This window comes from Amblyraja radiata, chromosome 28 (assembly GCF_010909765.2).
Source record: "Amblyraja radiata isolate CabotCenter1 chromosome 28, sAmbRad1.1.pri, whole genome shotgun sequence".
In the NCBI taxonomy this organism is placed as follows: Eukaryota; Metazoa; Chordata; class Chondrichthyes; order Rajiformes; family Rajidae; genus Amblyraja; species Amblyraja radiata.
In genome coordinates this window covers 23,016,093-23,040,659 of record NC_045983.1, presented here as the reverse complement: position 1 = coordinate 23,040,659, position 24,567 = coordinate 23,016,093, and the positions used below count along the sequence as shown (strand labels likewise).

General features: G+C 42.3%; 1 protein-coding gene across 11 annotated transcripts in view; it reads left to right on the top strand.

Annotated features, from left to right (window-relative positions):
• The window catches only part of LOC116988982 (septin-5-like), a 79,765-nt gene extending 55,198 nt beyond the window's left edge, over nucleotides 1–24,567 (top strand). For 9 of the 11 annotated variants that reach the window (XM_033046066.1, XM_033046073.1, XM_033046075.1 and 6 more), the window contains 7 exons: nucleotides 4,014–4,131; nucleotides 5,948–6,049; nucleotides 7,367–7,463; nucleotides 11,010–11,172; nucleotides 12,241–12,364; nucleotides 18,466–18,565; nucleotides 22,808–24,567. In XM_033046066.1, coding sequence (XP_032901957.1) covers nucleotides 4,014–4,131; nucleotides 5,948–6,049; nucleotides 7,367–7,463; nucleotides 11,010–11,172; nucleotides 12,241–12,364; nucleotides 18,466–18,528 — 667 coding nt within the window. In that variant the 3' untranslated portion in view covers nucleotides 18,529–18,565; nucleotides 22,808–24,567. The remainder of the gene's footprint in view (nucleotides 1–4,013; nucleotides 4,132–5,947; nucleotides 6,050–7,366; nucleotides 7,464–11,009; nucleotides 11,173–12,240; nucleotides 12,365–18,465; nucleotides 18,566–22,807) is intronic. The other 2 variants (XM_033046065.1, XM_033046070.1) reach the window with 1 other exon arrangement.

The window sequence follows — 24,567 nt, the reverse complement described above, 5'->3', positions numbered from 1 at the left end:
TCAAGTAATGGCCATTAGGAAGCATCTTCAGTGCCCAGTGAATACTTAATCCAAATCAATATCAACTCTGATCATTAAGGGCTATGATCAGTGTTTTAATTGACCAATGTTTGCATTGATTTACTGTGCACGACCGACTTCTTTTGGAGTGGGTGTGATCACAGCTGGTGAAACATATTTTTACATTTGAAAGCTTCCTTTGGGAAAGCTGGAACCAAAGGACCGTGATACTCATCGACCTCTACATCACAAATCTTCTCCTTACACTTACAAAGGCAGCAAATAAAACTGCTGCATTAGATGAACGACACTGCTTTGGACAAAACCAGCTAACCAACATTGGACATCAAGCATCATTCTCATCTTATTTATTGCAATTAAAGGAATTGGGGAAACTTGGACCATGTAGTAAAGTGGGGCTGGGGTAGAGGATCAGTCATAGTCTTACTGTATGATGGAACAGGTGTGATGGGCTAAATGGCTAAACCCTACAATTCCTTACAATATTATTAAATATTTACGTCAACGAAACATGCACTACAGGTGGACTACTAACCTCTACACTAATGGTTGACCCAGTCAAACACTATTGCTCGGAGAACTGTATTTTGAGTGGTTTGTTTCCTGTAGTTGTGAAGGCAAAAGCTGCTTTAATTTAAGATGTCTGAAATGCCTTGATGTCTGAGTTATTGCAACATACTACCAGAGACTGGACACCTCCTCAGCTGTTCCTTTGCCTTAAGCTTCAGTTGCTTCAAACTCCTTGAGAAGGAGCTCCACTGCACCAGCCCATCCAAGCTTTGTGCATGACATGAGTCCCTTGTGTCTTCTGTGGCAGACCCTGATTTGGGATACCTTTGCCTGAAGTGTTTGCAAATGGAGTGTTTGACATTGCAAGCCTCACAGTGGAGTTGTTTCCTTCATTGAATGCAGGGCCGGTGCTAGGAATTGCGGGGCCCAATTAGAAAACTGATGGCGGGGCCCCTACTCTAGAAAAGTAAAAATTTATGTATGTTTATATTTCGTGTAGTTTCGGGAATTTTAAGGCAAGCTGGTTGGTGATTGGATGCAACCCCCTTAGAGACAGCGTTTGATTGGCCGCCAAATAAATTTGTCAAATCTGTAACAAAAATCGCTGGTGCGAACTCAGTGGACTATCTGGTTGTATCTCCAAACTAATCTGGTTGTATCTCCAAACTAATCTGGTTGTATCTCCAAACTAATCTGGTTGTATCAACCAGACTATCTGGTGGTATCTCCAAACTAAACAGTATAACATGCAGGTACATTCATTTAAAATTAAATTCAGTGCTTATTTCACATGATTTCTCACTGTGTAAAGCTCAATATCTGACCAATTTCTGTTTAACACGTTTGGTCTGCCGTGAGCATTTTTCGTTGCATCTCGTTGCATCTCCCCTTTTCCTAATCGGCCACAATTCAGATAATAGTCTACTTTCCTGTTTTTGCCACCAAAGTGGATAACCTCACATTTATCCACATTATACTGCATCTCCCATGCATTTGCCCACTCACCCAGCCTATCCAAGTCACCTTGCAGCCTCCTAGTTTAGAGGGGTTTAAACGGTTTAAAGATGTTTAGAGGGCTTCAGATGGGTTCAGGTGTGTTTACAATTGTTTAGAGGGGAATAGAGGGAAATAGGGGGGCTAGAGGAGTTTTAGAGGTGTTCAGAGGGTCCCAGAGGGGTTTAGAGACGTTATAAGCCCCCCGTGAGAAATTGTATTTCTCTGAAATTGAAGATAGACATAAAGCTGGAGTAACTCTGCAGGACAGGCAGCGCAGCGACTTTAGAGAGAAGACCCTTCTTCAGACTAAACTGAACTCTCGTCGGTGAGATTAGTTGTGATTGTCTGAAGAAAGGTCTCGACCAGAAACGCAACCCTCTCCCCAGAGACCTTGCGCGTCCCGTTGAGCCACCTTCAACTTCAGAGCCAAACAAAAAACACAGAGTGCTGGAGGAACTCAGCGGGACAGGCGACTGCCTCACCAGCTGAGTTTCTCCAGCATTTTTGTCTACCGCTAAACGTCAATGATTCCGGGAATGCCGAGGCGACAGGATGAGAGAGCTAGAGAGAGACGAGATGGGGAGCGGGAGAGGGAGAGAGGGAGGGAGAGAGCAAAACACAAAGAGACACAACGTGGGTCGGTAGGTGAATGACTAACCTGCACACCAGGAAGAAGCCCCTTCTCGCGCTCCGGGGCCCTCACTCATGATGGTGAGTTTAAAGAAATTCTCAACGTGTCATCGATCTACATTACATCTACATGTAATTGTGTTTTAAACAAGTATTAATGACGCCGCGTGAATTTTATTCAAAGGAACACGACGTTATTAATACTTGTTCAAAACACAATAACATTTACTGAGGAAGGCGGATGGATGCATTGATGACATGATTGTATAACAACGAGTTAAGTACTTCCTGATAAGAAGTGCTAACAGTACTAGTTAACACATTGTTTGTGTCTGATGGCCGTGCAGCGGTTGTTATACACAAAGATCCTATAGTGGAGCTCTGCTAGAAGATCTTTGGTTATACATGTTCGTTTAAAAAAAAAATCCGGATGGCGAATTAAAAAAAACTTTAGTTAACAAAGAGAATTCGTATTTCCATACGAAGTACGGAACATTAGTGCGGGGCCCCCCTAGGCGCGGGGCCCAATTGGGAGCAATCGGTCAAATCGGCTTAAAACCGGCCCTGATTGAATGATAGATTTATGCAACCAGTGGCTTGTAAGTATGGTGGTAGAATGTCTGTGGGAGTGAGGAATTTGTCTGCAGATGGGCTGTATATAAATGTAGGGATGTGTGGGTATATGTCCATTTATGAGGAGCCATCTCTGAGGTGAAGTGGGGGGATGGGTAAAGCATGGGGAGATCTGGTAGTGAATGCGGTGTATGTACATGTGTGTTGTGGGGGAAATTGTTGAGGTTTGATGAGGGTGAGGATTATTGGTTGCTGTGTATGGGATCTTCATATTATTGAAAGAACATAAAAGAATTGGTGAGTGCCAACATAATATGATACTGGCACTGGACTCTGGGGCAATCTGTGTGGGATGAGACTTTTTTTTTTAATGAGAAAAGAGGTGACCAGTTCTTTTTTTCATCTAAAAGTGGCTTAAATTAGGAGGAGAATTCAAAACCCAGTATCATAATTAAATGAAAATAAAAGAGGTTGCAGATGCTGAAGTCAAAAAAAAAAAAAAAAACTACAGGAGGAACTCAGCAGGTTGGGCAGCATCCATTGGGGGAAATAGCAGAAGAAATCCTGTAACAAATTAAAAAAAAAAAGTGGTCCCATATTCATCTGATGAAAAAGACGGAAAAAAATAGCGACAGATATCTGGGAAATGGACAAATTCTTTCCAGCAACAGAAGTCATGCTCACACAAAGACACCTTGCCTCAGGATCTTGCTGTGATATGCCATATGCATCATGCTTGCTGCCAATTGCTCCATTATCAAAGTTGAGATAAGTTCTTCATGCAAAGTGCTGCAGCTTCCATTTTTGATAATTCTGACTTTTGCATTTGCATCCAGGAGGGTCATTTGACTGATGCCAGGCTCTCATGTGCAGGCGTTAACAAGGCCATTTGTGCCCTGGCGAATAACTCCCTGGCTACTTCCTGCCATGTGCCCTCTGAGCAAGGAGCTTGGACACCTTCCTCCATCCTCCTCCCCAACAATTGGATGGGTTATCTTTGCACTCATGTCTTGCCACTATTTCCCTTTAACTGAAGCGCAGGTTGTGCTGTGACATGGCCCTACAGGGCTACTTATCGAGGTCAGAACCTTGAAGAGAAATGAATTGAGATTTCATCCCTATCACCAGTTTTAATGCCAGAAAAGGGTGCAGCCAACCTCTATGTTATGAAGAGGTTTGGGCACTCTAATCCATATTGTGATAGATTTTCGTTCTACTTCTTACCAAGCACTCACAGTCTTCTTTGAGTTTTTCTTTTGATTAAACTTTATTTGGTTTTGAAGGTTACGTCCATTGGATGTGGAATTCATGAAAGCTGTGCACGACAAGGTGAACATTGTTCCAATCCTTGCCAAAGCTGACACACTGACTCCCGCAGAGGTTAACAAAATGAAGTCAAAGGTAATTTGATGGTTCACATTAGTCACCACTTTTGTTTACATCCACAGGTCGTTTTGTCTGCGATAATTTCATCCACTGTTGGAAAAGACTGTCAGTTTTAGATTTCTCCATAGTCACCTACTTGAGAGAAGATGCCCCTGGTTACAAATGTATTTCAGGAATCGGCCTCTTAGGCTGTAGCTGCCTTGCTTCTGAGCAGATTATCATAGGTTTACGATGGCGTTGCCATACTTTGATGCATATATTCCTAGAGCTCACAATATTTGATTGTATAACAGTCAGTCAGCATTTGCTCAGGCTGTTCTTTGGGTATGATGCCACAAACCTGCATCTGTCCTTTCACCTTTAGGGAATGATCTACTTGATCATTTCGGTAATTTTCTATTTTGGGTCACAGACTCCAACTTGGTGGCCACTTTACAATAACACTCACTGGAGCAGGCTTTACGATAGATTTAGAGGGATATCAGCCCAACGCAGGCGGGTAGGACTAGCGGTGATGGGGTATGCTGTTCGGCATGGGAAAGTTGGGCCGAAGTGCCCGTTTCCGCACTGTATGACTATGGCTCCATCTGCTAGGGCCTGGAGTTCAGTCCAAAGTGTTTGGAGTCCTTATAATTGTCCTTGATTACCCGAGACTCCGGGTCAAGTCCCGAGGGCTCTTCAGGTGTGAGGGGTGTCAGGTGTGATTGTGTTTGTTGAAATGCAATCTGTGTTTAGGAAGGGCACTTTTCTCCATAATTGGTTACCATTAATAGTCAATTCTTTGCAATCCCTAGATGATGTTTGGATTGGCAATCTTAAAATGGTGATACGTTAGATGTTAAAACAACAGGTTGCTCTCTCCGCATCTTTGAAGAAACACTAGTCTGCAGATCGGAGAACTAATTATTCTTGCATCATATTGGGTCAACCATTTGGTTAAAGTGGATTATAAGAACAATGTTCTATATTATATCCTGCACTGAATGTTGTTCCCTTTACCCTTTATCTGTGCACTGTAGATGGCTTGATTGTATTCATGTATAGCTTTCTCTGACTGGATAGCACACAAACAAAAGATTTTCACTCTATCTCGGTACACCTAACAATAATAAACTAAACAGCCCAGGACTAAAGCCGCTCTCCCCAACTTGAACGTGTAATTGATGGTTCTGCTCCAAGGTATTGAAAAGGGAGTGTTGTTTAGTGTTGTTGATCATTTGGATCTGACTTTTAAACCAATAGCTGATGTAATGATATACTCATCATTATCCTTTCCTTTCTAGCCACGATCAAAATAGTTAATATAATGTCTTTGTATAAGATTTAGTTGCTGCATTCCCCAGTAGTAGCAAATGCAATGTGCTTCATAATAATTTGTTGTGACTGAAGAGTGTTCCTGAAGTGGTTCTGTGTAAATATAAGTATTCCTACATCCACATTTTGCATAAACAATGTCACTACCCATCAGAGTAACGATTTTCACCAGTATTGTTCAAAAATCGTTAAAGCTGCCATTACGATTAAGGTTATGGAGCTGTGAGTGCTGTTGCCTTTCCCTTGATGCAGTGAGATATTGGTAATCACTGTTGATAATGCATCATAGTTATAGGAAATGTCAACGATGCTTTCAGGCTACTTAAAACTCACAGTGGTCATTCTGTTTAGCTTCCGATAATAAAGACATAAACCAGACACATTTTGTGTGAACATTGTGAGCTCCTGGATCTGTTATTATTGTGGTTTGGCCGAGGGAAAAGAATCCTCTCTACTTCATTTACCAACTGCTATCTGTGACACCAACGTGACATTGTTCTAACAATCTTATCTACAGATCCGTGAAGAAATCAAATCTTATGGGATCAAAATCTATCAATTCCCAGACTGTGACTCTGATGAAGATGATGAATTTAAACAGCAGGATCAGGAATTGAAGGTGAGGAAGAGTTATGGGCACAATAGGACAGTCATGTGGTTGAAAACTGTGTAATGGGTCATAAACCTGGCACATAGGCATGAAAAGAGTTACCAATCTCTTCTGTACAGTTAACAACTACAATGCATCCAGTGCATTCACATAACATACGGTATCTTTTTTTTTCCAACTACTTGTTGAATTCACTGCCAATTCTCTTCCAGAATGCCTAACCCAACAAAGCTCGACTCTGTTCCCTGGTTTTCCAAAGTTAAAACTGAAAGCGCTAGAAATATTCAGCAGGTCAGGTCACACCTGTGGCACGAGAACAGAGTTATTGTTTCAGATTCCTCAGGCCTGGGAAGGAGGAGAAAGGAAGCTGCAAGGAGGGTGGGAGAGAGGTTGTCACTGATAGAGCAAAAGTGGCGTGACATGGGGAGAAACTGGAAACAGGGTTATCTGGTCAGTGAGTGAATGGGGCCGTTTGAGAGTGAGAACACAGACTAAAGAACGTGGGAGTTGCGTAATGTTGAGCAGGAAGTAACGCCTGGCAGGTTAGGCTGGGGTGGCCACTCCCAGAGAGAAACAAACAGGAAACTAAAGAAGGGCAAAAAGCACCAAACAAGCTGAGCCATTGTCGCAGATGGGCGACTGATACAGGCAGAAATCAAGTTACCTGCATATGGAGAATTCATTATTAAGTCCAGGAGGTGCCACGTGCCCATATGGGAAATGAGGTACTGTTCCTCCAGTGTGTGATGGGTGACCCTGGTCTTCCTGTTGTCTGCCACTTTAATTCTTCATCCCACTCTGACCTCCTGTACTGTTGCCATGAAGCCCAACCATTGTCACTCTCGCCCTTTCGATTTGGAGATTTTGGCAGTAATCATTTGGAGTGTCTTTGGAATGAGTCTCTTAGTATATCACACCTTTCTCAGGGCAGTGATGTCCAGACCTGCATTGGACGGATTAGTAAAGGTTCCCAAAATGTCCTCTAATTCTTCCACCAATATAATTGTATGCTTGGATGCTCCTGGTTTATTGACCTCTCTGAGATAAGTCAGTCTTTTATGATCTTTTACGACGTTATGTTCCTATCCCTAGCAAGATTGGCACCACTTTGATGACAAAGAATTGTCCAAAATGTATCCACTTGATGCTGAGATTACAAGAGTTGCTGGACCCAGTTTCCACCTGTTTAATGAACAGTTTACATTAAACAAACTCTGACTCAATTTTTGGTGCTCGCCAGTGACCAGTGTTGAAGGTCCCGTCTTCAGTGAGATCTATCACCTTTAACCAGTTTGTTTTCTTATGGCCTCTAATTATCTGCTCCAGGACAGCATCCCATTCACTGTGATTGGTAGCAACACTGTGGTTGAAGCCAAAGGAAGGAGAGTTCGAGGCCGACTTTATCCCTGGGGAATTGTGGAAGGTAACGCACAACAATAATGCTTTGTGTTATTTGTCAAAAGTGGGAGAAGGGGAGATTTTCTCAAATTAATCTCTCTGAAACGTCAGTGTGTGTGTGTGTGTGTGTGTGCGCACCGTTTCAAAATTTACATTTTCAAATCCAAAGAGGTATGAGCTGTTTCTGAACACAATATTATTTGTCACTTCCTCCACAAAACAAAACGTTTTATGAGGAAAAGTAACCTGAATGTTAGGTTGTTCCCCTTCTCCTGTTTCGTGTTTCAGATTTATGTGGCAATAGGGTTTTTACTCTGGTCAGCAAAGTTTCTGGCATAACCAGAGCAAAGTGAATCTAAGCCAGAGAATTGTGGAATTTATACATTGTTTACTGGTTCTTTCAATAACGAAGGCTAATTTATTGCTGGGCACATTACCAGAGGAATTTCTTTCTTTGTTTTCCGCACCAGTACCATAAAAAACATATTTCTTCAGGATATGTTTAATTTCCTCATTAATAAAAGCTATCAGTGTATCATTTGAATCCTGGAATCTCAGTCTGGATTTCTGTTGCAAAATGTTGGAGGAAATTGTGTGTTTAACCTGTACCCTGAATCTGACTTTCACGTGGGGTGCTGTCACCCTCTTAATTACAGCTTAGATCGGGCAGGTTCAAAGAACATCTCGTAGAGCGGTGGTTTTTCAAACAATTCCGTTTATTCAAGGCCTTGACAACAGGCATTAGGATTCACTCTGAGAGAAGCCAAAGTGTTTCAAGATTTGCAACACCCACAACCTCTTATATTCTGTATTTCAATGGTTACGTTGTGGAGTTTACATTTTTTTAAAATAATTCAGCAGTTATCAACATTTTTTGTAATTATTCATCCCTGATTTCTCCCTCTTAGAGAAACCTTCTACTTTTTGCAATGAAATTTAAAAACCATCCTCCAATTTGTCTGACAAATAGTTAATAAAGATCCCTTCTTAATTCATGATTAGTTTTTTCCCCTGAGTCTTGTTTACAACATTCTATGTTTATCTTTACTCCAACTAGCTACGCCTTGTAGTCTAAACACTTCCTAAATCTATCTATTGCCCCTCCCAACATGACCTCAATGTTATCATTAAGTTGGCCTCTTTTCCCTTCATGCTTCCACAGTGTGTCTGCTCTATGCTTATACATACTACAACCCTACACATTTTTTCTTGTAATTTCCAGCATTTCCTGAATCAAGTAAGTTGTCTCCTGCTTTTATCACACTGACAATCTGAGCACTGACCCCAGCATGATGCTTTCCAGGAGGAGGTTCGCTGATATTTCTGCACCATTCCTCTGTAATTGGCATGGGATGTGTTTGTTTAGGCCATTTCTTCACTGGCAATAACCCAAGCAGTGACCTTAACAGATAAAAAGAATGAATACATCTTCCCCCATCTTATCAGCTAAACACAATATCCTAGAGGTCACACCACTCAAAGGAAAAGGCACAGGGCAAAGGCTTATGACTAGAGAAATGTGCCTCGATCGGTCGGTCGGTGTTGGGTCCATTATTGTTTGCCATCTATATCTGAACTTTTCTGAGAATATATAAGGCATGATTTGTGAGTTTGCAGATGACATTAAAATAGGTATTGTTTAAGAAAAAACTGCAGATGCTGAAAAAAATCTAAGGTAGACAAACGTGCTGGAGAAACTCAGCGGGTGAGCTGTAAATTCCTCCGACATTTTCGCCACCTCCAACGGGATCCCACCACTGACCACATCTTCCCATTTCCTCCCCTTTCGGCTTTCCGCAGAGACCGCTCCCTCTGTAACTCCCTGGTCAATTCGTCCCTTCCCACCCAAACCACCCCCTCCCCTGATACTTTCCCTTGCAACCGCAGGAAATGCTACACTTGTCGCTTTACCTCCCCCCTCGACTCCATCCAAGGACTCAAGCAGTCTTTCCGGTTAAGGCAGAGGTTCACCTGCACGTCCTCCAACCTCATCTATTGCATCCGCTGCTCTTGGTGTTAACTGCTCTACATCGGTGAGACCAAGCGCAAGCTTGGCGATCGCTTCACCCAACACCTCCACACAGTCCGCATTAACGAACCCAATCTCCCGGTGGCTCAGCACATCAACTCCCCCTCCCATTCCGTATCCGACCTTTCTGTCTTGGGCCTCCTCCATGGCCAGAGTGAGTCCCACCGCAAATTGGAGGAGCAACACCTCATGTTTCGCTTGGGTAGTTTACACCCCAGTGATATGAACATTGACTTCTCCAATTTCAGGTAGTCCTTGCTTTCTCCCTCCTTCCCCTCTCCTTCCCAGCTCTCCCACAGTCTCCGCATCTTCCTTTCTTCTTCCCGCCCCACCCCCCCCCCCCCCACATCAGTCTGAAGAAAGGTCTCGTCCCGAAACGTCACCTATTCCTTCGCTCCATAGATGCTGCCCCGCCGTTGAGTTTCTCCAGCATTTTTGTCTACTTTTAAAATAGGTATTTGTGTGTTTGTCTGCGTCTATGTGCTTGTGATGCTGCTGCAAGCAAGAATTTGATTGTACCTCTACCTCACCGAACGTGCATGTGACAATAAACTTGATCTTTCTTGATTGAAGGTGATATCATTAAAGTTGTCAAGAATTACTGTGGTGCCTTGATTTTTTGGGAAGTTAAACCAGCGTATGACTTCTACAGTGAAGGATAGGAGTCTGGTGTGTGATGTAGAACAGAGGGGCCTAAGAGTACAAGTACATAGTTCCCTGGAGATGGTATCACAGGTGGTGATACCGTTTTTTTCATGCAGGTCTTCATCAGAAAGGGCATTGAGTGTAGGAGTTAGGGCTTTATGTTGCAGTTGTACGACAGTTGGCGCAATGGGCTAAGTGTTCGGCTGGCGACCGGAAGGTGGCCGGTTCGAATCCCGCTTGGAGTGCATACTGTCGTTGTGTCCTTGGGCAAGACACTTCACCCACCTTTGCCTGTGTGTGAATGTGTGTGAATGTGTGTGAGTGATTGGTGGTGGTCGGAGGGGCCGTAGGCGCAGAATGGCAGCCACGCTTCCGTCAGTCTGCCCCAGGGCAGCTGTGGCTACAGAAGTAGCTTACCACCACCGAGTGTGACTGAGGAGTGAATGAATAATGCGATGTAAAGCGCCTTGAGTATTAGAAAGGCGCTATATAAATCCCATCCATTATTATTATTATTATTACAAGGCATTAGTGAGACCACACTTTGTGTTCAGTTTTGGTCACCTTGTTTTCGGGAAAATCCCAACATAAGAAACTGCAAATGCTGGAAACTTGAGCAAAACAAAAAGTGCTGGAGTAATTCTGTGGATCAGGCAACATCACTGGAGAAAAAGAATAAGTGACGTTTCAGATTGAGACCCTTCTTCAGCTCTATGTCTCTTTGTTTCATTGTTATCCCAGCATGCAATCTTTCATTTGATTGCATAGCAAAAAAAAAAATGACTGCATATCAGAATAAGTCAATGTTCATAAAGTACTTTGGAACACCTTGTGTTCTGAAACAAAACTCGGATTTTAACCACATCCTTTGTTCTGTCCGGTTGTGTCTCTTCACAGTGGAGAATCCAACTCACTGTGACTTTGTGAAGTTACGAAACATGTTGATCCGAACACACATGCAGGACCTGAAAGATGTGACCCGTGATGTGCACTATGAAAATTACCGAGCGCAGTGCATCCAGAGCATGACCAGGATGGTAGTGAAGGAGAGAAACAGGAAGTAAGTGCTTGCAATATTATGACAAGGTTTGAAATTAAATTAAATAAATCTGATTGCAGTAAAGTTCCAATAATCCACTCCCAGAGGTCGTGTTGAACTCGCTGATTTTCCAGACTATTGGATGTTATTTCCATTAATAAAAGTAATGTCAGGCAGAGCCATTTTGGTAGGAGACCTGTTAATTATGGAAACAGATAGGAGATTCTGTTGCAGCAATCGGGACACCAAGTCCTGTGTGGCCTTCCTGGTTCCAGGATCCAGGATGTCTTGGAGTGGCTCCATGACATTCTCAAAGGGGAGGATGAGCAGCCAGAAGTCGTGTATGTTGGTGAAAATGGCATGGGTAGGAAAAGGGAAGAGACCCAGCGAGATGAAGAGAGGAAGTTTGGCAAAAATATTAAAAAGCAGGACCTTCAGGCTAGTAATCTAGATTATTCCCAGTGCCACATGCTAATGAGGGTAGGAACAGGAAGATAAGATAGATGAGTGCTTGGCTGAGGAGCTGGTGCAAGGGGCAGGGATTCACATGCTTGGACATCTCAAGGACACCTCAAAGACATTTGGTTTGTATGTTAATTGGCTTCTGTAAATTGCCCCTAGTGTGTAAGGAGTGGATGAGAAAATGGGATAACATAGAACTCGTGTGAATGGGTAGTTGATAGTCAGAATCTACTCAGTGGGCTGAAGGGCTTGTTTCTCTGCTGTATCTCTAAAACTAAATGCAGGGATTTATTGCTCTCAGCAGTCTTCTGTACCCACCCGGGTCAAAACTAGTCTAACGGTTATGTTCACCTTCAGTTCATTGCTTGACCAGTCCTTGGTCTTGTTGAAGATATACATTGCAGACTAATTATGGAGCAAAATTTCCAGATCCCAAGCTCCAGTAAGATGAGGTCCAAAGCTTGGAATTGAACCTAACATTTATTGTCCAGTTTACAAAATGAGAAACATCGCCAGCTCCTAATAGCTCTCTAAAGGTCGTTCTCAGTAAGATATTTTCAGTAATTGATAGGCTATCTTAGTATGTAGTCAACTGCAATAAGGTAACTACTGTGATTCCTCTACTAGGAATGGCATGACTGAACCAAGTCTACTTCCCAGGGCCTCAACCCTGAAATCAAGTCAAGTTCTGGCAGATTCGGCAGCAACTGTAATATTGCCCAAGAAAAGAACCTACATGCCTTCAGCCGAGGCAAGTCGTTACTTTGCAGATGGGCGAACCAATTTTTAATTTTTATGAAGATAGAAAAGAGAAGCAGTCCTCTACCAAGCATGGTTATCCTTTCAATCCCACTTGCAGGATCCTGCTGGCCCAATTAGCCTTTACAACTAAAATTTCTGCTCTGTAAAATCAATATGTTTGCAAACCACTTTGGGAATTCCTCAGAAAATGAAGGAGAATTCAATGTTGAAGACTCCTCTTTCCACCATTGCTATAGTTTGCCTCTCTTTTGGGGTCTAGGCACAGATCATTGGTCCAAAAGTCTTCTATCCTGGATGTTCAATGTTAGGTTGTGAATATTAATGGTTGTGTTGCACTATTTAAAGACTGAGGCCTTTCCTAAAATGGACTAGGCACCTTCCCCTCAGTCACTGATATGCAGCTAATCTGAGCACTTAGCATGTGTTTTTTACTGTACATGTTTGTCACCACACGAGTCTTAATAAAGACACTGTAAAATTGCAAGCTGACAGAACGGGGGGTGCAGAGGTGGCAGATGGAATTTAGCACAGAGAACTGCGAGGTGATGCATTTGGCAGAAAGGATGGGAGGCAGAAATACAAACAAGATAATTTTCTAAAGATGGTGCAGGAACATTGGTATCTGGGGTATATGTGCATAGATCTTTGTGGCAGAATAAACTGAGACAATAGTTACAAAAGCAAATGAGATCTTTGGCCACCAGTTAGAATAGACCATAGAACTAGTCCTTTGGCCCACTTTTGACTGCTGAACATGATACCAAGACTAATTCTTGTCTGCCTGCATATAATCCACATCCCTCCCTTTCCTGTATAACCATATGCCTATCCCAAAGTATTTTAAATACACTACATATCTGCCTCAACCATCACCCCCTGGCAGCTCGTTCCATTCACTCGCCACCCTCTGAGTAACTATGAAAAACTTGCCCTGCACATCCCCTTTAAACGTCGCCCCTCTCAACTTAAAGCTATGTGCCTAAAGCTTTGCCATTAAAGAATGGTGGAGAGCAGACCCAATTTTCGCCAGTGTTCATTTTGTACGGCCCAGTCGATTAGTAGGTAAAGCAATACTCAGTCAGAAATATAATCAGAAATGTGTAATGCTCTCGTAAGGGTGGATACCAGTGTTGCATCATGAGGACATACCAACCAGGCACTCCTTGTGTTTGTGGAATAACAAACTTTGCACAGATTAGAAAATTTTCCTATAAAATGAGACTGTTTAACCCTTGCGCCTGTGACGACTGGTACAGGCTGATTTTTGAGCATAATGTAAATAATTGCTGGTTCCATTATTGCCTCAGCTGGCATATTGGATATGTTCAAAACCATGCAGGTCTCTGACCATTGTGTTCCTAGAAAGGAGACGTACAAACATTGCTTACCGCAGTTTTCTTCTGGAAAGCTATAACCCATTGGAGCTACACAAGATATACTTCAACGAGAAATAGCACCTCACTAGAGAAATGTACTAGAAAAGATGATAGGTGAGTAGCCAAAATGAATAAATAAATACAATAGAGCTGGAAAGTAAAAATGATTGCAACTTCCCACATTCTGCCATAAGTGGTTTTGTTTGGAAATCATCTGCACATCATGACACCAGACAATGTGATTAAATATGATAATAGAAAAATGTCTGGAACAATGTGTTTTGGTCCATTCCAGTATTATAATTAGTTGTATCATTAGAAAGAAAAGTTAGTCCTGAGGGAATGTGACCAGCTCACAGCTGCTATCCATATGTCTGAAGAAGGGTCTTGACATGAAATGTCTCCCAAGAGTCTGAGGAAGAGACTCGACCCAAAACGTCACCCATTCCTTCTCTCCATAGATGCTGTCTCACCCGCTGAGTTACTCCAGCATTTTGTGTCTACCTGCGGTTAATCTCTTGCTTTGAACACTTCCTGAACACAAAAGGGGTCAATATTTAATTACTTTGCAATACTGAAATAATGTAGTCAACTCGGTATCTGAAACGCATTATTATTCATGCTGTCAACCAATTCAAAAGGTGAACAGGGTGATGTCGGTGGCGACATTTGTTCCACTCAACAATGATCCAAGGGATTGCAATGTATAATTAATCTCATGCTGTGATTGTTATGCACAGCTGCCTGCTCAGTTCAAAGATATGGAAGTAGCCACATTAGTAAAGAGTCATTCTTGTCAATAGCTGGCTCCAGTTAAAGCCAGCTTGCACTCTAAAAGGGGAGGCTTGGATAGTCTGGTGCAAGGAATTGCAGTTGTGCGGTAGTGAATCTTTCTGGGACACGAGGGAGAATGGGCACTACGTAGGAACAAGGCTGCGCAGTTCTTGCTTGGAGACCTTGCTGGAATTGTGGTTTTAAAACATGGAGATCTTCTCTTTCTAAAATGTACAAGGGATATGGAGAAAAAGGTGAGATACAAACCAGAGATGATGCCATTGATTAGCAGAGGCTGGATGAGCAAATCCCTTTGTGGCATGACGGTGTGAATTCTCCACAGTCAGTCCTGAGGAAAGTTGAAGCCAGCATTCTCAGTTGTACTGCCTCCCTCCAGGTGTTCCTCTTTGGACTAAAAAAATAAATGCCTTGGTATCTAGAAATAATTACCGTTGAAATCGGTATTAAGAATATTAAAATGTTTCTGGTTCTGTTGCAGGTTGAGATAGGTTGCGTTTCCTACAAATCATCATTTTCAGACCTGTTTTACTCAAGAACTTTTAGTCACCGCAGGTTTACTGTCTTAAACCGATAAATAAACAAAACAAGCTAAGTCTATAAGAGAGTTCTGTAGTCCCTTAGTTATTTACAAAAGCTCCATCCTTGAATGGAGTTCATCAAATATTTACAAGCATTTTATCACTAGCAAAAGCAGAATTTGCATGCATCGTATAATGGGATTCCAACCTCGGGTTAGACTTTATCCACTTTATTCAGCAGCAAACTAGAAAAGGAATCTTAAATGTGACCAGAAGAAATGTACACATCCAAAATATTTTGCAGGGTTGGATGTGATAGCAACATTTTGATCCTGTTACAGAGAATCTTTATTGATTAATCCATTTATGTTTAACCGAGATGACCCAAGGGAACAGGAATGCAGCATTTGGTTCTTCAGGCTTGTTCTGCCTTTCGAAGCATAGATGATGAGTGTGTCAATTCTATTTACCAGCTACCAAAACAAATGTCTTGATATAATGACCTGTCGATTTGAGCATGGCCCAGCAGCCATAGCTTTCGTGGAATAACGCTGATCATGTCCATTCCCCCTTGGTTGTAACATTCTTTTATAATTATGCTAATTTGTTCTGGATCTGCTTGCCATAGGAGATGGCTTCTCTGCAGCTATTCCGTTGATTATGTTTAAAGACCTCAATTCATTCAGCTCCTGATCATAGCATTTTTGCCTGTACTCAATGCCAGCACTACTGCATTGAAATTAGAAGGTATGGGGTCAAGTTTATTCCATAAACCTGAATATATAACTAATTTGGCGCAGTGAAGATGTGGATCACAGAAATGACCTCGACACTACATTTAGAAAAAATCAGACCAATTTTCCAAAACAAGGTCTCCTTTCATTGAATTTCTTCAACAATAGAATGGTTGAACACAATTTTAAAACCGATGCTTGAGTTGGGTGAGCGGGGGTAGGGAAGGATAGTGGGACATATCTCTGTTTTTCCCCTCACTTTTTTGGCAGTTCAGAGTTTTTTCTTCTTTCTTCTTTTTCTTCATTCTTTCCTTTTTACCTTTTTTTCCCCCGATTCATTCATCAGTTTATAAAATGTAAAAACAAAAATAATTTGGTGTCTGATGCAGGTCTGAAGGAATTTACCACTAGGTGGCGCATTTTCACATGAAACATTAAAGCAAGCCCAACATTTGCCTTCTGATGTGAATATAAAATATCCCATTTAATTTTAAAGAACAGACAGAAGAGATTGCCTTACCTGCTGGGCACCCAGCTAAACAACATGACTTTCGGATAACAATTAAGGTAGATAACAAGCGTTTAGGAGCATCTTGTGCACAAATGTAAGGAGCAACTTGAAGGTAGGAAGAGGCGCGTGAAAGCAGAGGATTAAGGAGAGAACTCCAGAGCTAAAAATTTGGTACCTAAAGGCATAGACCCAATAGTGGGGAAGTCAACGTCAGGGATAATCCAGAGGATGGAACTGGACAAGGTATCCCAAGAGATATTCTGGAGAATTAAGTTCACTGAAATAGATTATCTCATAATGTTTATGTTCTGAAGAACCTTCCTGTGTGTAATTAGACCATAAAAAGTCTTCTGAGAAATTTTGAAGTTATAAAATGGCAATTTCTAAATGCATATCTTTCCTTCATTAAACCCAAAGAAATACAGATCAGTTTATTGTCAAATACACCCGGGTACAATGAAATCCCTTGTGCACATACAGCTCAAAGGTATATAGTATAAACAAAGTAGCGATAAAAAAACAATAAATACACCAATGGGTGCAAAACAGCAGAATGGTGCAAGATTATAGTGCAGTTGATGGAAAACAGGTTGTTCTTGAACTTGGAGGTAATGATTCACAGACTACTGTATTCACCTTCCCGATAGTAGCCACGAGATAAGAGGGTTGCCAGGGTCTTTGAAGTACTTAGCTGCCTCATGTGGCAACACTTCCTGTACATCCCTTCAATGGTGAATAGGCTAATACCCATGATACCCGCGATGTTCACCACTTTCTATAGCCTTATTTGTTCTTAGCCAGTCGATATAAAGCCCAATTTGCATCAGCTAATATTTCCATAACAACAGTCCAACTGATAACCAGGTGTTGGATCTAGTTCTGGTAAAGGTCCCAAGTAGAACTTAATTTGTTTGAAGACCATTTTGGAAGCTGTGATCACCACATCATTCAGTTTAAAATAGTAATGGAAAAGAATAAGGATTATTCAAACATGAAACGGTGAATGGTGAAACAGGTCTAAAGGCCAAATAGCCGCCTTTTGGTCCTATTCACTGTGTCTCTCAATTTGGCCAGTTGTGCAGGATCTGGCCATGATGTATGGGAAACAAAGTTGTCAGGTTAAATGTGGGCAGCCTTCAAATAGAGTTTAAGTACAAACAATACCTTACCTAATGGAGAAATGAATGGCATTTAAAGCTACTGATCCCAGGATGCCTTTGGAAAAGTAATTAAAGTGAAATGGGAAATTCAAAACTCAAAACACTTGCAGATGCTGGAAAAGTGAAATAAATCAGATATTGCTGGAAATATTAAGCAGGTCAGACACTATCTGGAGAGTGGATACAGTACACATTTCAGATCAATGTCCTTTCATCCGAATATAATAAATTTTCAGGCTTTAAATAAACAAGTTCAAGCTTAACAGATTACAAATAGGGGACAGTAACTGGAGGTGGGGGAAGTTCAGTTTAGTTTATTGTCACGTGTACTGAGGTACAGTGAAAAGCTTTTGTAGCATGCTAACCAGTCAGCAGAAAGACAATACATGATTACAATAATTTCCATTTCCAATGTATTGTAAAGTGTACATTGTGAAGATCAGCAGGTGTCATATTAAAGAATATTAAAATCTGTTCTAAAGATACAGAAAGTAAAAATTTAGTTTAAGGAATGTTGGACCGATTGGAACACGGAAATATTGTGGTGGCAGAAGAAAAGGCTGAGACGTGCGGTTCTCCAAGATGCCTCCAATGACGGTGATGGAGGACAAGGTAGATAAATTAGATGGGGTAAAAAATAGATTAAATCAAAGCTTATTCAGATTGGAAAAAAATCGCCACATCTAATGAGATGTATCCTAGGCTGCTGAAGGAAGTAAGGATGGAAATAATGAAACCAGCCGTCTTATTCAACCTGTCCACCCTGGAAATGGGGGCAGTAGATTGCAAATGTCACGTCCCTGCTCACTGCAAGAGAAATGCAGTTTGGGAATCTTCTCCTGATGATATTCCAAAAGAAAATAATTGTCATGGCTGTTTTGTTGATTCTGTTCTTCATCTAAAAGTTGAAGAGGGCTGTTGAAACGAGCGCAGTGCATATGCTTTGAAATGTGAAACAATAAATATACACTCAAACGTTCCTACAATTTGTTTCAGCAAACTTACAAGGGAAAGTGGCACAGATTTCCCAATTCCCATTGTATCAGGTCTGACGGATAATGAGACGGAGAAAATAATCCGGGAAAAGGACGAGGAGGTAAGAACAAATGTCTCTGTCGTAATTAGCCCGCCTTCAAGTGACTGGCTACATCAAGACCTACTGGTCCCTCTGGGATATATAACCTCACGCCTGGTATAATGAAGAGTTAATTAATCTGTGATGAGAGAAATCTCCAGGCTAACCGTATACTTGGCTCACTCCATTTCTTCATGGAACCGCCACTAAGTTTGCTGAATTGCGGGCAGTGAAGAAAGCTGTCAACGCATATTGAAGTATATACATCAACTACAGAAATGAGTGGAGAAATGGCAGATGGAGTTTAATCTGAGCAAGTGTGAAGTGCTGCACCTTGGGAGGGCGAATGTAAGGGGAAGGTATATGTTTATTGGCAAGACCCTTAACAGCAAGATCCTCAACAGCATTGATGTACACAGGGATCTTAGGGTCTAGGTCCAGAGCTCCCTGAAAGAGGTAACACAGTAAATTGAATGTTAAAGAAGGCGTATGGTTTGCTCACTCTCAATGGTCGCAGACATTAGTACAAGAGTCAGGAAGTCATGATTCAGCTTTATAAGACTTTGGTTAGGCTACCTTTAAAGTATTGCATGCAGTTCTGGTTGCCCCATTGCAGGAAGGATGTGGTGGCTTTGGAAAGAGTGCAGAAAATGTTTACCATTTGCTACCTGTAAGGAGAGATTGAACATACGTTGATTGTTTTCTCTTGAACGCTGGGGGTTTAGGGGAGACCTGATAGAAGTATCTTGGACCCTTGAAGACCGAAAAAGGTGCATTTATTATGGGGAACAAGGAAATGGCAGATGAGTTGAACAGGCACATTGGATCCCTCTTCACTAAGGAGGACACAAACAATCTTCCTGATATAGTAGTGGCCAGAGGATCTGGGGCGACGGAGGAACTAAAGGAAATCCACATTAGGCAGGAAATGGTGTTGGGTAGACTGATTTGACTGAAGGCTGATAAATCCCCAGGGCCTGATGGTCTGCATCCCAGGGTACTTAAGGAAGTGGCTCTAGAAATCGTGGATGCATTGGTGATAATTTTCCAATGTTCTATAGACTCGGGATCAGTTCCTGTGGATTGGAGGGTAGCTAATGTTATCCCACTTTTTAAGAAAGGCGGGAGAGAGATAACAGGGAATTATACACCAGTTAGCCTGACATCGGTGGTGGGGAAGATGCTGGAGTCAATTATAAAAGATGAAATAGCCACACATTTGGATAGCAGTAACAGGATTGGTCTGAGTCAGCATGGATTTACGAAGGGGAAATCATGCTAGATTAATCTTCTGCAATATTTTGAGGATGTAACTAGGAAAATAGACAAGGGAGAGCCAGTGGATGTAGTGTACCTGGACTTTCAGAAAGCATTTGATAAGGTCCCACGTAGGAGATTAGTGGGCAAAATTAAGGCACATGGTATTGGGGGTAGAGTGCTGACATGAATAGAAAATTGGTTGGCAGACAGGAAACATAGAGTAGGGATTAACGGGTCACTTTCAGAATGGAAGGCAGTGACTAGTGGGGTACCGCAAGGCTCGGTGCTGGGACCACAGCTATTTACAATATACATCAATGATTTGGATGAAGGGATTCAAACTAACATTAGCAAATTTGCAGATGACACAAAGCTGGGTGGCAGTGTGAACTGTGAGGAGGATGCTATGAGAATGCAGGGTGACTTGGACAGGTTGGGGGAGTGGGCAGATGCATGGCAGGTGAAGTTTAAAGTGGATAAATGTGAGGTTATCCACTTTGGTATAAAAAACAGGAAGGCAGATTACTATCTAAATGGCGTCAAGTTGGGAAAAGGGGAAGTACAATGGGATCTGGGGTCCTTGTTCATCAGTCTATGAAAATAAGCATACAGGTACAGCAGGCAGTGAAGAAAGCGAATGGCATGTTGGCCTTTATAACAAGAGGAGTATACGAGGAAAGGTCCTTCTGCAGTTGTACAGAGCCCTAGTGAGACCACACCTGGAGTATTGTGTGCAGTTTTGGTCCCCTAATTTGAGGAAGGACCTGGACCCACTGCAGTTCACTTACCGCCACAACAGATCAATGGTGGATGCGATCTCGCTGGCCCTCCACTCTGCTCTGGACCACTTGGACAACAAAAACTCTTATGTCAGGCTGTTATTCATTGACTACAGCTCGGCATTTAATTAAATCATCCCCTCCAAGCTGGTTACCAAACTCGCAGAACTGGGTCTCTGCGCATCCCTCTGCAATTGGATCCTCGACTTCCTCATTCACAGACCAGTCTGTTCGTATTGGTGGAATTGTGTCAGACTCGATAACAATCGGCACGGGAGCACCTCAAAGCTGCGTGCTCAGCCCCCTGCTGTACTCACTCTATACTCATGACTGCGTAGCCGGTCATAGTGCGAACTCCATCATCAAGTTAGCTGCTGACACCACTGTTGTGGGACGTATCACTGATGGGGAAGAGTCAGAGTAGAGAGATCGAGCGACTGTCCATATGCTGCCAGCACAATAACCTGGTCCTCAACACCAGCAAAACCAAGGAACTGATTGTGGACTTTGGAAAGAGTAGGATGGGGACCCACAGTCCCGTTTATATCATGGTTGAAAGGGTCAAGAACGTCAAATTCCTGGGCGTACACATCTCTGAAGATCTTTCCTGGTCCGAGAACACTAATGCAATTATCAAGAAAGCACATAAGCGCCTCTACTTCCTGAGAAGATTACGGAGAGTCGGTTAGCCAAGGAGGACTCTCTCTAACTTCCACAGGTGCACAGTAGAGAACATGCTGACTGGTTGCATCGTGGCTTGGTTCGGCAACTTGAGCGCCCTGGAGAGGAAAAGACTACAAAAAGTAGTAATACTGCCCAGTCCATCATCGGCTCGGACTTTCCTTCCATCGAGGGGATCTATCGCAGTCGCTGCCTCAAAAGGCTGGCAGTATCATCAAGGACCCACACCATCCTGGCCACACACTCATCTCCCTGCTACCTTCAGGTAGAAGGTACAGGAGCTTGAAGACTGCAACAACCAGGTTCAGGAATAGCTACTTCCCCACAGCCATCAGGCTATTAAACTTGGCTCGGACAAAACTCTGAACATTAATAGCCCATTATCCGTTATTTGCACTTTATCAGTTTATTTATTCATGTGTGTATATACTGTATTTATATAATGGTATATGGACACACTGATCTGTTCTGTAGTCAATGCCTACCATGTTCTGTTGTGCTGAAGCAAAGCAAGAATTTAATTGTCCTATCAGGGACACATGACAATAAACTCTCTTTAAACTTGAATCTTGACATTCTTGCTATTGAGGGAGTGCAGCGTAGGTTAATTCCCAGGATGGTGGGACTGTCATATGCTGAGAGAATTGAACGGCTGGGCTTGTACACTCTGGAGTTTAGAAGGATGAGAGGGTATCTTATTGAAACATATAAGATTGTTAAGGGTTTGGACATGCTAGAGGCAGGAAACATGTTCCCGATGTTGGGGGAGTCCAGAACCAGGGGCCACAGTTTAAGAATAAGGGGTAAGCCATTTAGAACGGAGACGAGGAAACACTTTTTCTCACAGAGAGCTGTGAGTCTGGAATTCTCTGCCTCAGAGGGCGGTGGAGGCCGGTTCTCTGGATACTTTCAAGAGAGAGCTGGATAGGGCTCTTACTGATTGGGGACGATCAGCCATGATCACATTGAATGACGGTGCTGGCTCGAAGGGCGAAATGGCCTACTCCTGCACCTATTGTCTATTGTCTATCTAAAATTATGAGAGGCATAGACAGGGTAGATCATATGCATGCAGATGAAATTAGTTTATCTTGGCATCATATCCGGCATAGACATTGTGGGTTGAAGGGCTTGTTCCTATGCTGTACATTACTATGTTCTACCTGCTATGTTACTCATAATGTTCACCAATAAGCTTCACCAATTCACATCAGCCTCTTGTCCAGTTTTCTCCATCAGCAATGCAGATGCAGACAAGTTGCCATATAAATGCAATCTGTTATTTTAATTCATCGAGTGTGACACCTGGTCAGCTATCAAGGGAAACGAGGGGGGAAATTGAAGGCAAAGAGTTCTTGTAATAACCTCTGGTGGACAATGCATGCTGGGATCTTCCAGGCAGGACAGGGTCAATCCTGGCTACAACAGCTTGGGTGGTCAGTCGGATAAGATAGGAGACCACAAACACACCTGCAGTTGTTCTCATGTGGACCCAGAAGACTTGTAAAATAATCGTGGCCTTGTTGCTTCTTTTGTCTTGCAGTTGCGGCGAATGCAAGAAATGCTGCAGAAGATTCAGCAACAAATGCATGGCCAGAAACCTGAAGGGTTGTAGCACGCTGAAGGCACTGTTTACTTCAGGGATTCGAGATGTTTACAGTCTTCATCCCTGCCCTCGGGCAGGGAGACCGTTCCTACACACAAAGCTTTGGGCTTGGAGCTCTGCCTGTCTAAATAATTGATTTCAATATTTGACAACCCACCTTTCACTGGGGAAAAATGCATCCATTTTATAAAGCACTTAAAACAGTAGGAATCTAACCTAGGTTAATAGCTGCAATAAATGTTGGGTGTTGTACTAATTATGAGGCATTTTCAACATGCTTTAATTATCCCATTTTGCTTCGTTGAAAGCAGGCTTGATCTTTCTTCACCCATACGTTAATACCTATGATCTTTCCTGGTGGTGAAATAGTTGATTTTACCACTATTATCTTCTTAGGGTTTCTAATGCAGCTAGAATTATAAAAAACGCAACTGACTGAACATTTGTGGTCAGTATTTAAGTTGTGAATAGAACCCAGCAGAGATTTCCACAACATGCAGGCAGCACAAGCTTTCTATTCAGTGCTTTAAATTCCAACTTAGTCCTGAGGCACTAATAAAGTCAAGAATCTCATCCTCATTTCTTTTAGAGCTTACTGGATAATAACTTTACTGAAAGTTTTCAAGCACCAGGAATGCTACTGATCTAGTGGGAATGAGAGAGAAATAAATGGGAGGCGTCAATGAAATTCAGAACAAGGCATTTGAAATTAAGGTGATGCTTGCTGGAAATGTGAAGCACCAAAAATCAGAAAGTAGACCAGAATTATTCGAAGGAAAACCAGAAAGGCAGCAGATCGAGCAGAATCAGTGGGCAGAGAAATAGGTCAGGGACCGTTATTGGAACACTAGTATTAGAAGCCACACAAGGCCTTTGATGGAGGTAACAGACAATTTAAAGTATCTCTTGAACAGATTTTTATTTTCTGAGGTGTTAAAAATTATGTGCTGTAAAAGTCACTCTTTAAATATCTGAAATATTTATGAATCCTTAATAACTATACTTGTTATCATAAAATGTCCACAAATCTTAGGGCTTGCATTCAAGTCCTTCAACGAGACCACATATGGTTCAGAAATACGGTGCTCCTTTCGTTGAAAGGTAATCCAAGAGGTTGGGGTAGCCCATTGCTCAGTGTGTGATGTGGAACACCTGGTGTGACTCCCACCCCCCATCTATACTGGTTCAGTCCTTGGACTCTGGCAGTAGAGAATATGGTGGTCAGGACAGCAGGGAGGTGGTCCTAAACTGGACCTTAAAATTGTTGTGTCGGGTGAATGGAGCAAAGGTTTCATTGCTTTCTCCTGCGAGGTACCTTGTGCGGTCAGGGATTTGATCAGGCTCACAGATGTTATTCCCAGCTTCAATCTAACACCAAACTTATGCCTGTGAAGAATGGGCATTTGTGTTGAATAATGGAGGGCAGCCACTCTCTGTGGAACAGTACTCCAGTAAAAGCCAATAATATAGAGGGAACGAGGACAGCAAAATCAGGACGATCAAACCTCCGAACTAAAACCTATTGCTTCAAAAGGTTTGAATGAAATGGTTGTAGGGTGTGGCAGATGTTTTCACAACCAAGCACAAACTAACCATTAGCTGGCCCCACATGTATGATGAGGTCCTGTGTTTTCAATTCAGTGTAACTTCTCTGGTAAATTGCTACAATTTAAATAAATACAGCTATTAAAAACCCA